The following is a 16,039-nucleotide window of genomic DNA, read 5'->3' as shown; positions in this document are numbered from 1 at the left end:
AAAGGAGTGCAGGAGATGAGGAAGGGAGGGAGAAGAGCTCTATGGAAAAAAAAAGGCCCAGGCAGGCTGTCCTGCATCACCAGCCCAATGGGCTGCACCAAACAATAAACACTGAGGTTTCTGAACAAATGACAAGCCTTTATTTGTTTCTGTACTGAAAGAAAAAACATGAAGATGTCAAAACCACACGAAAAGTCAGTGACAATTCTCCAAATATTTGAACAGCAAAAAGACATTTCCAAGGCAATGAAGTGAAGGAAACAGCAGTACATCTAGAGCGATGATGGAAAGCCAGTGTTTCAGCTGTTACGGTTTCCAGCCATATGCAACAAGTGCTTTATATTAACTGGATCTTTTGGCTTCTTGGTCCCAGCTAAAGCACAAGTTAAGACACTGGATAGCCCTTTTCAGCTTGTGAAACAGCAGAATGTCAGCTCTGTTAAACAGCTCAGATTAAACAACCCATTCTCTGATAACAGCAAAGGGCTGAATGAAGAAGTGTTCTGCTACCCAAAGCGGAGCTCCAGCACGCCCTGGTGTCAGAAACTGCCACCGACAGCCCTTCTCAACTCACTGTAAACAGACGAACAAGAATATACCCCTCCAGGCTCCTCAGCAGAAGTGAGACCCTGGGTCCAAGCCACCCCCCTGCTAAGTGCCCCAAACCAGGTGTGGAACTGCTACTTGGAGGTGGGAATGCAGGAGGAGAGCTGTGCCTTCTCATCTGCTGTGTCCCTGCAGCACACATCGCTCTTCAGGGCTCTGAGGGTCTCTCCCGGAGAAGTACCGGTGACTGAGGGCGTCCTTGGCCGAGATGCGCCTCTTGGGATCATACAGGAGCAATTGCTGCCAAGAGAAACACCCAGCAGATTTAGGATTTAAAAAACCAAATGATGGATTGCTCCTGCATGCACGGGTGCCCGGATGCAGATGTTGCATCTGCCTTTTCCCTTCTCTGGGCTTCAGGAGTAACCCACAGCTGAAGTTACTGTGGGGATTATGCTAGAAGGGTTTCCTGACCCTCAATGCAGTGGTTTCCTAGAGAAACCTGCAATGACAGTCCTGCTTCAGAGCCAGGACTGAGCCCTATTTGTGATTCAGTGGCTGCGATGGCAGAGTTGAGCACCAGAGCCAGATCAGCTAACACACTTCCAGGCAGATCAGTCCCAAATATCGCCATTCTTTGTCCAGTTTGAAAAATCCTGTTTGTCCCCGGGTCTTGTTCTGAGCCCTCACTCACCACCAGTAAGTCTCTACCATCTTGATCTAAGTTGGGAACAACATCCTTCATGTCCTTTCTTGCCCACCGGGGAAAGTCCCTCTTGTAGTCAGGCAGCTGGGTCACCCCAGGCCAGGTCGCTTCAGTGGGAGTGCCCAGGGTGCGAAAGATTCGGAAGAGCTGATCAATCTCAGAGTCCCCTGGAAACAAGGCCTTCCTGGTCACCTGGGAAAGAAAAAAAAGCCAGGTCCCACCTTTCCACCAGCTGAGTGCCCTATTTCCTGCTGCAAGCAACCCTTTGTCCCTCCTTCCCCACTTCTCATTGCAGCTGCATCCTCCCTGCTCATTAAAGAGACTATTTCAACCCATTTTACCATTTCTGCAAAGATGCAGCCGATGCTCCACATATCCACAGCAGTTGAGTAGGATCTGCATCTCATCAGTATTTCAGGTGCTCGGTACCACAGGGTCACCACCTGGTAAGAAACCAACAAACAAGCTTTGTTTCATTTCCCTGGGTGAAACTAGAGGCATGGGATCCTCTCTTCTCAGCTGTACTGCAGTGATTGTACAAATCAGAGTATGCTAAGGCCATGCTGCATTAACAGACACCTTAGTGACAGCAAGATTGGGATTAACAGACCATTTCTTCAACAGGACACTCAAACAAATAAATACACCTTACGTAGAGAAGGTGGGAAGCCAGCTTGCAGGCAGGCTAGGGTAGGCGCAGTCAGCACACTTTGTGGGGACGTGAGGTAACCCTTTAGCTGTGGGTTAGGTTAAGAGCACGGAACTGGGCACACATGGGCCTCTGTTACGGATGAGTAACTTATGATGCTGCTGTTGTCTACCCACTATGGACTGTGTACCCCACTCAGGTGGCAGGGAGCCCCAACAATACCTCATGAGTGTACGTGCGCAGGGGGATTCCAAAAGCTCTTGCCAGTCCAAAATCAGCCAGCTTGATTGTTCCTGCTTCATTAATGAGCAAGTTCTGCGGCTTCAAGTCCCTGTGGATGACTCTGTGCGAGTGGCAGAAGCTCACACCCTGCAGCAGCTGGAAAAGGTAGTTCTAAGGAGAGAAGAGATTTCAGACAAGGCCACAATGAAAACACATTGAGGGCTGGATCATTTTGGATCATTTATAGACCTGAATGGGAAAAAAAACCCTTGCTATAATACAACAATACTTAGAGACACACACAAACTGTTGAATGCCTCCAGCCAAAGACAAATGTGTTCCAGATGCCATCTGGGTAAGAGCAGCTCAGTGCTGGCTCTGCCCAGCAGAAGGCAGCAAGGACACATGCTCACTGCCCTGCCTGTTACTCCTTCCACGCTGTACCTTGACCACACTTAAAGGAAGCTCTCCAGTTTGGGATGAGTCCATGTATCTCCTCAGGTCCTGATTCAGATACTCAAACACCAGATAGAGCTTCTTCTGGCTGTGTATGACATCCAGGAGCCTGCAAAAAAAAGGGAAAACACTTCCTGTGGACGGGTCTTGATAGATAAAGATCTGTTGCTGAATTAGTCAGGCTCAAAGGTATCTCAAGGCCGCTTCGAGAACAGACTCTGCTGTGAGAAAGAGGGGCGTTCCTCAATCACCGGGGTCCTGGCGTGGTGTGAATCATCGGAAATATCATCAGTGAGACTCCAGTGCACGGACAGCCCACGATACTCATTTAACGAATCCATGCTTGGAGCGTGGACACGTGATTAGAATATAGTTACGTATATAAGGAGACTTGTTTCTGTAATAAATGGCTTAGCGTGATTCACATTGAATCGACTTGTTTTGCTTAGTCCTTATCTCGCTCTACAACTTCCTTCAGTACCTTTGTGTGGGAATCCATGCTATGCAGGAGTGTTGGTTTTTTACGGAGTGCATGAGAAGGCCTTCTCCAGATCTTTGCCTAAACATACTCTAACAGCCCAGAGGGACACAAATATAAAAGCAGCATCTAGTTTGGGGCGGCAGCAGCAGTTTGGACCAGCCTGTGTTGCTGGAGTAAAGTTGCAGTGTTGTGGGCTATCGCTGCAAATCAGAGAAGTGCAAGTGACTCCTGCATTTCCCTGTTTCTTTTGCTTGTTTCTGTGCAGTGAGGGAAGGAATGGAAGGCTCCTTGTCCTGCCTGTACCCAGAGCTCCCCATGCGGATGAGCAGGAGCTCGTCAACGCGCTGGTGGGGAGGGTTCTTCCAGGTCTTACCTGACAATGTTGGGGTGCTTCAGCTCCATCAGGAGGGAGATTTCACGGATGGCGGTGCTGGGGACGCCCTCCTTCTCCCTGTGGCAGAGATAGATGACATGGCACCCCGTCCCCCAGTGGGATCCCACAGCCCATCAGGGTCCTGTGTCCCTTCTCCCTTCCATCGTACCCCCTCGCCTGCCATGGGGAAAGGCTCTTACACCCCGGCTCGTGATGGAGCCGTGTGTGGGGTGAGCTGGGGCGAGGCAGGGGGACATGGGGCCATGGGGAAGGAGAGGGAGGGGGTGACCTAAACAGTGCAAGCTGTGGGGGAGGGCTTGCTTGGGGACACATTTGGAGAACCAGTGGTTTAAATGCCAAAATCTCACTTTCTGGAGGCAGAGGGACATGAATGCTCTTTGCCCCTCAGGCAGCCACCTCCACTGTCCTGAGGGGCCGCCATGAGGTGCAGTCCCACTGCCATGGCCCCTGGTCCACACTGACGCCCCTCATCACAGAGACAGCCCAGGGCCAACCCAGGGGAAAGTAATAAGCTTTAATCTACTCAGTGCCCACCCTGGAGGGGTTGCAGTCTGCCCTGCCAGGAGGCTGCACCTCAACAGGCCCCAGCACCCCTGAGGGAGACAACAGCTCCCAAAATGGCGGCTTCTTCCCCCTGCCCTGGGCCATGGCGCCAGGGCCAGGTGGCGCCAGGTCAGGCCCTAGCTGCTTGCAGGAGCCAAGAGAGACATTGTTTTCCCTCATGTCAGGCTTTTTTTGAGCCTCTTGCATCACTTAGGACACTGGGCTAGGCCCGTATGGCAGGTGTGCGCAGGGCTGGGACGAGCCATGGCAGCCCCCAGCACTGAGGACTTGTCCCACTCACGGGTCCAAGCGAATCTTCTTGAGGGCCACCAGCTGCCCCGTGCGCTTGTTGCGAGCCTTGTACACCACGCCGTAGGAGCCCTCTCCAATCTTCTCCACCTTCTGAAACACCTCCTGGAAGGCGTCCATGGTGCCACCTCAGCCTTGCGATGGCGTGGGGAACAGCTGGCACTGCTGAGGAAAAAGATAAGGTACGAAACCCTCAAACAAACACGCAGAAGGTGTTTGCTCTCCCTGTGTGTCCCCTGAGCTGTTTTTTGGGTCTGGGTGCCAATTTGGTGCTCCCCCAGCACAAAGCCCTGCCTTGAAGTGGGGCGGCCGCCGGCAGACAGGGCTGGCTGGGCGCGCTGGGCCTGTCTGGGGTCTTGGACACACCCAAAGAGCCAAACACACCGCGCACCGGCTGCCCGGGAACAGCTGCTTGTGATCGAGGCTGCAGAGTGTGCTGGCTACAGCAAAAATGTAGCAAAATGGGTGCAAAGACGTGATTTGGGCCAGCAGGAAAGGCAGCAGGGAGTGCACAGAGCCAGGGGAAGCTCAGTGCCCTGCATCAAGGGTGGGTAATGAGGATTCCCTGGGATGTGCTCAGGTCAAACACTCAGCAGAAATGCCTTTTTTTGTCTGTTTGTAGTTGGTTTTTTGGTAGTTGTTGGTTTGTGGGGTTTTTTTGCCCCCCCCCCTCCCTTTTTTTTTGGTCTTGCACAACTGTCCCTTGACCCTCCCCACCATGGGCTGAGCCGCTTGGTCAGCCTCTTGGAAGCTGTCCTTGGGTGGGGGTTAATCATTGACTTGACAGACCATAGAACACAACATTTAAAAAGTATTATGCATTGTGTCCCCAGGAAAGGTAGAGCCCCAGGGACTGTCTTCTGGAGGAGCTTGTAGGCTCTGTGTCTCTGGATGAGCCCACAGGCTGCAGACCCCAACACTTAGGTGACCCAAAAAGGACTGATTTAGCCCAATGACGAACTACCAGCTCAAAATTAAAAAAAGTAATTTTCGTGATTTTGCCAGTTTGAAAGAACAAAAGTGTGGTTGCTCTGTGGATGAAGAGGGATCCACATGGCCACAGCAAACTCTGACGTGGGTTCTTCAGTGGATTGTGAAGGTTGAGTTTGTGCTCATGTCTCCATCCAGACTCATTGCCTAATTCTTCAGTGGATTGTGAGGTGCTGGGGAAGAACAGGTGGGAGGTGCCGCAGGGCCCAGAGTGAGGTGAGCAACAAGTCCCAGGTTTGTTGTTGGGGATCTGTCAGGAGCTGCGGGTGTTACAACAAGAATGACAAAAGCCTTTTTCAGCATCAGGAATTAAGCAGAGCTGACCCTGCTGCCTTTGGTTGGGTGGGGAGAAGGAATGAATGATGGAGGAAGCCAAAGGACAGCAGAGCTTGGCTTTAGACGGGCGGGTCTTGGGAGAGGAGGGGCTTTTTTCTGGATGGACTCTAAAAGTTTCTATCCCCTGTGCAAATTCTCTGGTATCACAGGTGGACAGCGAGGTTTGTGCTACAGCTGTGTGTGAATGTGAGAGCTTTTGAGAGCTGTCAGGATGTGCTGAAATCAGTTCTTAGGATCACAGTTATTGGGAGGGCATGTGTGTGCATGCGCATGAAAGACAGGAGTGCAGAAGTTTGGCTTCCCTAAGTTAAAAATCTGCCTTTTGAGTACTTAGATAAGTAGAACCTAACTCTGAACTGGTTTGTGGCAACCTCTGATGGAAAGCAAGCACATCTCACCATGCCAAGACAGCACTGTGCTGCAGAACCATCAGCTCCACGTTCCGCAACAGAATCAAGAGCACATCTGTGCAGCTGCCAGGGATTTGAGCTGGAAATGATAAAAGGAGTGCAGGAGATGAGGAAGGGAGGGAGAAGAGCTCTATGGAAAAAAAAAGGCCCAGGCAGGCTGTCCTGCATCACCAGCCCAATGGGCTGCACCAAACAATAAACACTGAGGTTTCTGAACAAATGACAAGCCTTTATTTGTTTCTGTACTGAAAGAAAAAACATGAAGATGTCAAAACCACACGAAAAGTCAGTGACAATTCTCCAAATATTTGAACAGCAAAAAGACATTTCCAAGGCAATGAAGTGAAGGAAACAGCAGTACATCTAGAGCGATGATGGAAAGCCAGTGTTTCAGCTGTTACGGTTTCCAGCCATATGCAACAAGTGCTTTATATTAACTGGATCTTTTGGCTTCTTGGTCCCAGCTAAAGCACAAGTTAAGACACTGGATAGCCCTTTTCAGCTTGTGAAACAGCAGAATGTCAGCTCTGTTAAACAGCTCAGATTAAACAACCCATTCTCTGATAACAGCAAAGGGCTGAATGAAGAAGTGTTCTGCTACCCAAAGCGGAGCTCCAGCACGCCCTGGTGTCAGAAACTGCCACCGACAGCCCTTCTCAACTCACTGTAAACAGACGAACAAGAATATACCCCTCCAGGCTCCTCAGCAGAAGTGAGACCCTGGGTCCAAGCCACCCCCCTGCTAAGTGCCCCAAACCAGGTGTGGAACTGCTACTTGGAGGTGGGAATGCAGGAGGAGAGCTGTGCCTTCTCATCTGCTGTGTCCCTGCAGCACACATCGCTCTTCAGGGCTCTGAGGGTCTCTCCCGGAGAAGTACCGGTGACTGAGGGCGTCCTTGGCCGAGATGCGCCTCTTGGGATCATACAGGAGCAATTGCTGCCAAGAGAAACACCCAGCAGATTTAGGATTTAAAAAATCAAATGATGGATTGCTCCTGCATGCACGGGTGCCCGGATGCAGATGTTGCATCTGCCTTTTCCCTTCTCTGGGCTTCAGGAGTAACCCACAGCTGAAGTTACTGTGGGGATTATGCTAGAAGGGTTTCCTGACCCTCAATGCAGTGGTTTCCTAGAGAAACCTGCAATGACAGTCCTGCTTCAGAGCCAGGACTGAGCCCTATTTGTGATTCAGTGGCTGCGATGGCAGAGTTGAGCACCAGAGCCAGATCAGCTAACACACTTCCAGGCAGATCAGTCCCAAATATCGCCATTCTTTGTCCAGTTTGAAAAATCCTGTTTGTCCCCGGGTCTTGTTCTGAGCCCTCACTCACCACCAGTAAGTCTCTACCATCTTGATCTAAGTTGGGAACAACATCCTTCATGTCCTTTCTTGCCCACCGGGGAAAGTCCCTCTTGTAGTCAGGCAGCTGGGTCACCCCAGGCCAGGTCGCTTCAGTGGGAGTGCCCAGGGTGCGAAAGATTCGGAAGAGCTGATCAATCTCAGAGTCCCCTGGAAACAAGGCCTTCCTGGTCACCTGGGAAAGAAAAAAAAGCCAGGTCCCACCTTTCCACCAGCTGAGTGCCCTATTTCCTGCTGCAAGCAACCCTTTGTCCCTCCTTCCCCACTTCTCATTGCAGCTGCATCCTCCCTGCTCATTAAAGAGACTATTTCAACCCATTTTACCATTTCTGCAAAGATGCAGCCGATGCTCCACATATCCACAGCAGTTGAGTAGGATCTGCATCTCATCAGTATTTCAGGTGCTCGGTACCACAGGGTCACCACCTGGTAAGAAACCAACAAACAAGCTTTGTTTCATTTCCCTGGGTGAAACTAGAGGCATGGGATCCTCTCTTCTCAGCTGTACTGCAGTGATTGTACAAATCAGAGTATGCTAAGGCCATGCTGCATTAACAGACACCTTAGTGACAGCAAGATTGGGATTAACAGACCATTTCTTCAACAGGACACTCAAACAAATAAATACACCTTACGTAGAGAAGGTGGGAAGCCAGCTTGCAGGCAGGCTAGGGTAGGCGCAGTCAGCACACTTTGTGGGGACGTGAGGTAACCCTTTAGCTGTGGGTTAGGTTAAGAGCACGGAACTGGGCACACATGGGCCTCTGTTACGGATGAGTAACTTATGATGCTGCTGTTGTCTACCCACTATGGACTGTGTACCCCACTCAGGTGGCAGGGAGCCCCAACAATACCTCATGAGTGTACGTGCGCAGGGGGATTCCAAAAGCTCTTGCCAGTCCAAAATCAGCCAGCTTGATTGTTCCTGCTTCATTAATGAGCAAGTTCTGCGGCTTCAAGTCCCTGTGGATGACTCTGTGCGAGTGGCAGAAGCTCACACCCTGCAGCAGCTGGAAAAGGTAGTTCTAAGGAGAGAAGAGATTTCAGACAAGGCCACAATGAAAACACATTGAGGGCTGGATCATTTTGGATCATTTATAGACCTGAATGGGAAAAAAAACCCTTGCTATAATACAACAATACTTAGAGACACACACAAACTGTTGAATGCCTCCAGCCAAAGACAAATGTGTTCCAGATGCCATCTGGGTAAGAGCAGCTCAGTGCTGGCTCTGCCCAGCAGAAGGCAGCAAGGACACATGCTCACTGCCCTGCCTGTTACTCCTTCCACGCTGTACCTTGACCACACTTAAAGGAAGCTCTCCAGTTTGGGATGAGTCCATGTATCTCCTCAGGTCCTGATTCAGATACTCAAACACCAGATAGAGCTTCTTCTGGCTGTGTATGACATCCAGGAGCCTGCAAAAAAAAGGGAAAACACTTCCTGTGGACGGGTCTTGATAGATAAAGATCTGTTGCTGAATTAGTCAGGCTCAAAGGTATCTCAAGGCCGCTTCGAGAACAGACTCTGCTGTGAGAAAGAGGGGCGTTCCTCAATCACCGGGGTCCTGGCGTGGTGTGAATCATCGGAAATATCATCAGTGAGACTCCAGTGCACGGACAGCCCACGATACTCATTTAACGAATCCATGCTTGGAGCGTGGACACGTGATTAGAATATAGTTACGTATATAAGGAGACTTGTTTCTGTAATAAATGGCTTAGCGTGATTCACATTGAATCGACTTGTTTTGCTTAGTCCTTATCTCGCTCTACAACTTCCTTCAGTACCTTTGTGTGGGAATCCATGCTATGCAGGAGTGTTGGTTTTTTACGGAGTGCATGAGAAGGCCTTCTCCAGATCTTTGCCTAAACATACTCTAACAGCCCAGAGGGACACAAATATAAAAGCAGCATCTAGTTTGGGGCGGCAGCAGCAGTTTGGACCAGCCTGTGTTGCTGGAGTAAAGTTGCAGTGTTGTGGGCTATCGCTGCAAATCAGAGAAGTGCAAGTGACTCCTGCATTTCCCTGTTTCTTTTGCTTGTTTCTGTGCAGTGAGGGAAGGAATGGAAGGCTCCTTGTCCTGCCTGTACCCAGAGCTCCCCATGCGGATGAGCAGGAGCTCGTCAACGCGCTGGTGGGGAGGGTTCTTCCAGGTCTTACCTGACAATGTTGGGGTGCTTCAGCTCCATCAGGAGGGAGATTTCACGGATGGCGGTGCTGGGGACGCCCTCCTTCTCCCTGTGGCAGAGATAGATGACATGGCACCCCGTCCCCCAGTGGGATCCCACAGCCCATCAGGGTCCTGTGTCCCTTCTCCCTTCCATCGTACCCCCTCGCCTGCCATGGGGAAAGGCTCTTACACCCCGGCTCGTGATGGAGCCGTGTGTGGGGTGAGCTGGGGCGAGGCAGGGGGACATGGGGCCATGGGGAAGGAGAGGGAGGGGGTGACCTAAACAGTGCAAGCTGTAGGGGAGGGCTTGCTTGGGGACACATTTGGAGAACCAGTGGTTTAAATGCCAAAATCTCACTTTCTGGAGGCAGAGGGACATGAATGCTCTTTGCCCCTCAGGCAGCCACCTCCACTGTCCTGAGGGGCCGCCATGAGGTGCAGTCCCACTGCCATGGCCCCTGGTCCACACTGACGCCCCTCATCACAGAGACAGCCCAGGGCCAACCCAGGGGAAAGTAATAAGCTTTAATCTACTCAGTGCCCACCCTGGAGGGGTTGCAGTCTGCCCTGCCAGGAGGCTGCACCTCAACAGGCCCCAGCACCCCTGAGGGAGACAACAGCTCCCAAAATGGCGGCTTCTTCCCCCTGCCCTGGGCCATGGCGCCAGGGCCAGGTGGCGCCAGGTCAGGCCCTAGCTGCTTGCAGGAGCCAAGAGAGACATTGTTTTCCCTCATGTCAGGCTTTTTTTGAGCCTCTTGCATCACTTAGGACACTGGGCTAGGCCCGTATGGCAGGTGTGCGCAGGGCTGGGACGAGCCATGGCAGCCCCCAGCACTGAGGACTTGTCCCACTCACGGGTCCAAGCGAATCTTCTTGAGGGCCACCAGCTGCCCCGTGCGCTTGTTGCGAGCCTTGTACACCACGCCGTAGGTGCCCTCTCCGATCTTCTCCACCTCCTGGAAGGCATCCATGGTGCCACCTCAGCCTTGCGATGGCGTGGGGAACAGCTGGCACTGCTGAGGAAAAAGATAAGGTACGAAACCCTCAAACAAACACGCAGAAGGTGTTTGCTCTCCCTGTGTGTCCCCTGAGCTGTTTTTTGGGTCTGGGTGCCAATTTGGTGCTCCCCCAGCACAAAGCCCTGCCTTGAAGTGGGGCGGCCGCCGGCAGACAGGGCTGGCTGGGCGCGCTGGGCCTGTCTGGGGTCTTGGACACACCCAAAGAGCCAAACACACCGCGCACCGGCTGCCCGGGAACAGCTGCTTGTGATCGAGGCTGCAGAGTGTGCTGGCTACAGCAAAAATGTAGCAAAATGGGTGCAAAGACGTGATTTGGGCCAGCAGGAAAGGCAGCAGGAACTGCGCAGAGCCAGGGGAAGCTCGGTGCCTGGCGTCAAGGGTGGGTAATGAGGATTCCCTGGGATGTGCTCAGGTCAAACACTCAGCAGAAATGCCTTTTTTTGTCTGGTTTGTAGTTGGTTTTTTGGTAGTTGTTGGTTTGTGGGGTTTTTTTGCCCCCCCCCCCCTTTTTTTTTGGTCTTGCACAACTGTCCCTTGACCCTCCCCACCATGGGCTGAGCCGCTTGGTCAGCCTCTTGGAAGCTGTCCTTGGGTGGGGGTTAATCATTGACTTGACAGACCATAGAACACAGCATTTCAAAAGTATTATGCATTGTGTCCCCAGGAAAGGTAGAGCCCCAGGGACTGTCTTCTGGAGGAGCTTGTGGGCTCCGTGTCTCTGGATGAGCCCACAGGCTGCAGACCCCAACATTTAGGTGACCCAAAAAGGACTGATTTAGCCCAATGAAGAACTACCAGCTCAAAATTTAAAAAAAAAAAAAAAAAAATCATGATTTTGCCAGTTTGAAAGAACCAAAGTGTGGTTGCTCTGTGGATGAAGAGGGATCCACATGGCCACAGCAAACTCTGGCGTGGGTTCTTCAGTGGATTGTGAAGGTTGAGTTTGTGCTCATGTCTCCATCCGGACTCATTGCCAAATTCGCTCTCCTCTTCTTGGCTGGTTGGGTTTGTGTTGGGTTTTCTTTCGTAACATTTATAGGAACCTGGAATTTCAGACATTCCCAGTCCTGGCATCTTGGACATTCCCAACTCTCTGGCAAATCTGGCCATTTGGATAAAATTTAAGCAGGGGGAGATAGGTAGGAGAACAGACAGCAGATGATGTCTAAACATAAACACATCATGGCTGGCTCTTACAAAACCAGGTTAAAATCTTGCTTCTTGAGGTGATGTTTTCAGACTTGTGCTGAACAGAGCGTGTGCTGGGGCAGGACTTTTGTACCTCTGTAGCTGCATGAAGATAAACACAAGGCTAAACTATGATTAAAGATTATAGCAAGTGCAGAAATTACTGAGCCAACTCAGGCCCTTCAATGAAGTCCACTGGTAGCAGGGGACTTTGCCACCACCTGCTGCATTTTAACCTGCTGTTGTGCATTGTATGGCTTCAGTCCTGTTTTCTGAACCAGAGAATCTGAACAAAAAGAAGAAAAGGCTGCAGGTGGCTCCTTTCCTCTGCAAACCACAGTCCCAGGTCACACCAGGTCTGGGGATTCCTATAGCACAGGAGTCTTTTCTCTTGCACTAATGTTTTATTCTAATCTCAATTTAGTGATTTTCTGTCTTTTTGTTGATGGTTTAATTCTGCTAAGTGGGCTTGGCACCATGTTTGTAAACCACAGTGGCACTGATGTAACTTCATCTCCTCTTCTTGCAACTTTTTCAACACCAAGCACTTCCTTACACACCCAGTACTTAGGAGGAGGAAAACTGCATATAGCTAAATTTCCTTCCATCATCTATGGAGTTTATGCAGGGCCGTAGCAAGAAAGAGGTTTTTAATGAATAGAAGACAGTCTGTTTTCTTTTTCAGTCTTTATTTAGGAAAGTATCAATCAAAACCTTTCAATGCTTCAAAAAATAGTGATTTAAGGTTTCCTAAACTTAGCTGTGTCAAGCAAGAAAGTCAAGTGGTGTTTCTCAGGGCACTGCAAATATTTATTTTAGAGCTCAAGGCAGTTCCCCACCTTGGACACCAGCTCCTGAAAACCTGAAGAGGCAGGTGCTCCTGAAAATAGTGACTTCTTGTTTCTTTGTTGGTCAGTCCAGGTATGTGAGTGTTTTGCCGGAATACTCCCGTGTGGCAGCTCCATCACGGTAACCAAACACATGCTTTCATTGACCCGCAGCCACACAAGGCTAATGAACTTTGTCCTAATGCCCTCTGCCTCGGATCTGATGACAGCCCAATAACCCGCTGCGCTTTGGCTTTTGGGTGTGAGCTGTTTAACACGAGATTCAGAGACTTCTTCTTTTTCTGATGTCTCCAAGCCTCGCCTGACAGAAGGACCAGTATAACTCAAGTGCTCCCTTTCCTCAACCACCCTTTTAAACAGAGAACAAACCTGCTTCCCAGAGCTATTTTTGGTGATGACACCTGGCATGAGTGGACAACCCACAGTCACATACTGACTCACAGTCTTCAAGTATTTCCCCGCTTAGTGAATTTACTTTGCCATTTGCCATGGCAAAAAGCAGTGTGTTGCAAACCCACCTTCTAAATTTACTTCTAACATATTTCTTGCAAATGGCAGGGCAGGGACCAGCGCATGGCTGGTCTCAGAGCTGCTGTCAGGACACGCTGTTTCCCATCTGCTCCTGCCTCACACTGAAGTATTTCCTCTGCTCCTGTATGGCTTGTTCCAGCAGGGGCACATTCATCCCTTCCACGCAGGTCAATATTCGTGCCTTGACCACTGGACCCTCACCTGGGAATATAAACAGGAAATTTCTGTAGAAAGAAAATCAGACGGAGCAGCTCGGAGGCAAACGGACCTAAGGCAGCATATGGCTCCAGCTGGCCAAATAACCATCGCCTGAGACCTTGCAGGAGACCAGACTGGCCACATGCCACCACCAATGCGAGCAGCAGGCCCAGGAGCTGGTTATTTCAGTGACGAACTGTGTCTCTGCCCTCTTGGCTACAAAATGCTGGTGACAGACACCATGTTCTCCTTGCACTGGGGAACACTGAGCCCAAGACATGTCAGTGCCAGTGTCAGTGTCTACCATGCAGCATCTACTTCATAGCTGGATGAAGTTTGGTTTTCCCTGTCTAAAAAGCATCAGGGATGGGTCTAAACTAATTTCTGAATGACTCTGTACAGACAAGAAGAGGACAGAACAAAGCTGGGCTTAGAAGAGGCTCAATGCAGACTATAACCAACAGTTCATTGGTGGCATTCAAATGGTAACACAGAGCTGCTCAAAAAGGGCCAAGCATTAGTGACACACCTGCCATCTCAGCCTGCTCCCCTTCCACTCCTGCAAAATGGGGGCAACTCACTCCTAAGCTGCGATGACCAAAATAACATCTCTTTCTAAAGGAATTTTGCAGCAGTGACTTAGCAGGTTACTCACTAGATGCCATGTGGAGTGTGGCTTTCCATATGCTACTGAGGATTTGAATGGCATGAATGCAAATGCTTGTTACCTGGTGTGGCCAAGACAACCTTTGGGATTTGCTTCACAACCTCCCAGCCCAACCCAGCGCACACAAAGCCCCGTGCAGCTGGAACAATGCTCAGGGCACACCGGTAAAGACAACAGGCTGCCGTGCGTGACAGAGCCTGCCTGCATTCCTCACGCCCCGTGTTTGAGGGCAGGGGTATAATTAGAACCTTTCAGGGATGGCAAAGACCAACCCTGCCAGCTCACAAAGCAGCATTGCTGCAATCAGCCACATTTGGAGGGAAGAGGATGTGGTGGCTGGCAATGATTCCCGAAGGCTTTAGCCCAAGTTTCACAAGCTCAGTGATGCTGCTGAGGTGCTTCTTGTTTCTAACAAAATCTGTGTCAGAGCACCGGATTTTCACCAAGGTATGGGTAGCTTTTCTCATGGTCAATGGGGAGAGACAGGCTTCTCCTGTCCCAAATCACTCATGTGATGGAGGTAGCCACAGGAGATGAGCCTTGGCCAACACCAGCCTCAGTGACAGTGTGTCTCACCACGCTCCATGAAGGAGCTGATAACCATGAACAGCAGCAAAGGGCGCTGGTTCCTGGAGCATTTACCTTCCCTGTGTTCAGCCTCTCCCAAGACCAAGTAGCAAGATCCCAGCTGGGCTTGGAACGGCTCCACAAACTTGGTGTCCACACAGACCCGGTACTGAGCTGAGCTGTGCTGAGCAGTGAGAATGGCTTCGGACCGAGCCAGGTCATAGTGGCATAACCTGGGGGTGATGGATTTGGGAAACTCAGCGGTGCAGAGACAACAATTCCAAACAAAGGGAGGAGGGTTAACCAGTAAAGAAACGGCCTGGCCTTCAAGGAGAGCGGGGTCCCCTTCTCACCTGCCAAATGTCCTCAGCGCTTCCCCCTCTGGGATTGAGCTGTTGATCTCCCATGGGAAATAATAGACACCAGCACTTGGCAGCATTTCACACACCTGCTGCTGGGCCTGCAGTACAGCAAAAAGTCTGAGTTCATGATCCATGGACCAGGTCACGCTGCCCCAAAACTTCTTCCTTGCCCAGGACCCCCCTACCCAGGGGGCTGCAGGAGCTGCACAGCTTCCCTGCCAAGACCAGTTTGCAGCTCAATGCACATGCCAGGCCCCAGGGATCCTGGTGTAAAGAGGAGCTGCTGTACCCCACCGCAACCCAACACGAACATCAATGGCCAGTCCACCCTCCAGGTCTCCCTCAGGCTACGGATGGGTTGAGAAAGGTTAAGGAAGTGGGAAAAGCGGTGATTGAGAAGTTCAGAGATCTCTATATGCGATACATGCTACATGCCCATTCAATGCACTACTTAATGCACATGCAACTTCAACTGCAGTGTGTTACGTGTAAATTTAATGCACACTTGGCCTGACGTGCAGCACATTATATGCACATTCAGTGTATTAATGCAGTATATAATGCATGGCCAGTCCCAAATACAGCATGCTATATGGACATTTAATGAACAATTTAATTAATTATTAAGCGCCTGGCTGGGGATGCAGCATGTTGCGTGCACTCTCAATGTGCTCTTTAAGGCACAACTTAATGCATACATAGCCCCAGCTGCAGCACATTATATGCAGACTCGATGCACTACCTCATACACACCTATTTTATTGTACGTTTATTTAGTCCACCGTCTCATGCTCAACTTAATGCAATCCCGGCCTCAAATGCAAACGGCACACTCAGCTCACCAGCGCTCCCTGCTCCAGGTGCAGCGCGTTACGTGTGTATTTAACGCACGTTATCTGCGCATTTAGGGCATGCGCAGCCTCAGCTCACTGCACGCCCAGCCTAATGCAGGATTTAAAGCACAGTTCAACGCCCACCCTCCCCAGCTACAGCCCGTCCCGTGCACATTTAAACCCGATTTAACTCAACCCCAGTCCCGACTCCAGCTCCGCGCTCCGCTCACCGCTGGGTCACGTGTCCGGG

The 16,039-nt window shown here is 50.8% G+C and overlaps 3 protein-coding genes across 4 annotated transcripts; all 3 read right to left on the bottom strand.

Annotated features, from left to right (window-relative positions):
- Nucleotides 1-352: 352 nt before the first annotated feature.
- LOC308047844 (cyclin-dependent kinase 3-like) lies at nucleotides 353-4,426 on the bottom strand (the record flags this gene model as incomplete). The annotated part of the gene is made up of 7 exons (XM_080356617.1): nucleotides 353-846; nucleotides 1,241-1,444; nucleotides 1,594-1,695; nucleotides 2,124-2,294; nucleotides 2,568-2,688; nucleotides 3,434-3,511; nucleotides 4,299-4,426. 7 exons carry the CDS (start codon nucleotides 4,424-4,426, stop codon nucleotides 721-723), a joined length of 930 nt encoding a protein of 309 aa, XP_080212743.1. The 3' UTR covers nucleotides 353-720.
- A 2,059-nt stretch (nucleotides 4,427-6,485) lies between these two features.
- Nucleotides 6,486-14,978, bottom strand: LOC308047833 (cyclin-dependent kinase 3-like). Its single transcript, XM_080356599.1, has 8 exons — nucleotides 14,948-14,978; nucleotides 10,432-10,592; nucleotides 9,567-9,644; nucleotides 8,701-8,821; nucleotides 8,257-8,427; nucleotides 7,727-7,828; nucleotides 7,374-7,577; nucleotides 6,486-6,979 (listed from the first exon to the last, which is right to left on the bottom strand). The coding sequence occupies exons 2-8, from the start codon at nucleotides 10,545-10,547 to the stop codon at nucleotides 6,854-6,856; spliced, it is 918 nt and encodes a 305-aa protein (XP_080212725.1). The 5' UTR covers nucleotides 10,548-10,592; nucleotides 14,948-14,978; the 3' UTR covers nucleotides 6,486-6,853.
- On the bottom strand, nucleotides 12,530-16,032 carry TEN1 (TEN1 subunit of CST complex). 2 transcript variants are annotated; one of them, XM_080356601.1, is made up of 4 exons: nucleotides 16,020-16,032; nucleotides 14,948-15,054; nucleotides 14,670-14,827; nucleotides 12,530-13,363 (listed from the first exon to the last, which is right to left on the bottom strand). In XM_080356601.1, exons 2-4 carry the CDS (start codon nucleotides 15,031-15,033, stop codon nucleotides 13,227-13,229), a joined length of 381 nt encoding a protein of 126 aa, XP_080212727.1. In that variant the 5' UTR covers nucleotides 15,034-15,054; nucleotides 16,020-16,032; the 3' UTR covers nucleotides 12,530-13,226. The 2 variants fall into 2 exon arrangements, with proteins under 2 accessions (XP_080212727.1, XP_080212726.1); XM_080356600.1 differs by lacking the exon at nucleotides 16,020-16,032 and adding an exon at nucleotides 15,710-15,979.
- Between the last annotated feature and the right edge of the window lie 7 nt (nucleotides 16,033-16,039).

This window comes from Nesoenas mayeri (genome assembly GCF_963082525.1).
Source record: "Nesoenas mayeri genome assembly, chromosome: 19".
NCBI lineage: Eukaryota > Metazoa > Chordata > Aves > Columbiformes > Columbidae > Nesoenas > Nesoenas mayeri.
The sequence above is the reverse complement of the archived record's forward strand: the minus strand, read 5'-3'. Positions and strand labels throughout refer to the sequence as shown.

Coding starts and splice junctions, on each gene's coding strand:
- TEN1 (XM_080356601.1), bottom strand. CDS start 15,033: ATGCTGCCAAGTGCTGGTGTCTATTATTTCCCATGGGAGATCAACAGC. Junction 14,828..14,947: donor GCGCTGAGGACATTTGGCAG/GTGAGAAGGGGA, acceptor CATCACCCCCAG/GTTATGCCACTATGACCTGG. Junction 13,364..14,669: donor AGAGGCTGAACACAGGGAAG/GTAAATGCTCCA, acceptor TTATATTCCCAG/GTGAGGGTCCAGTGGTCAAG.
- LOC308047833 (XM_080356599.1), bottom strand. CDS start 10,547: ATGGATGCCTTCCAGGAGGTGGAGAAGATCGGAGAGGGCACCTACGGC. Junction 9,645..10,431: donor AAGAAGATTCGCTTGGACCC/GTGAGTGGGACA, acceptor TCTCTGCCACAG/GGAGAAGGAGGGCGTCCCCA. Junction 6,980..7,373: donor ATGGTAGAGACTTACTGGTG/GTGAGTGAGGGC, acceptor TTCTCTTGGCAG/CAATTGCTCCTGTATGATCC.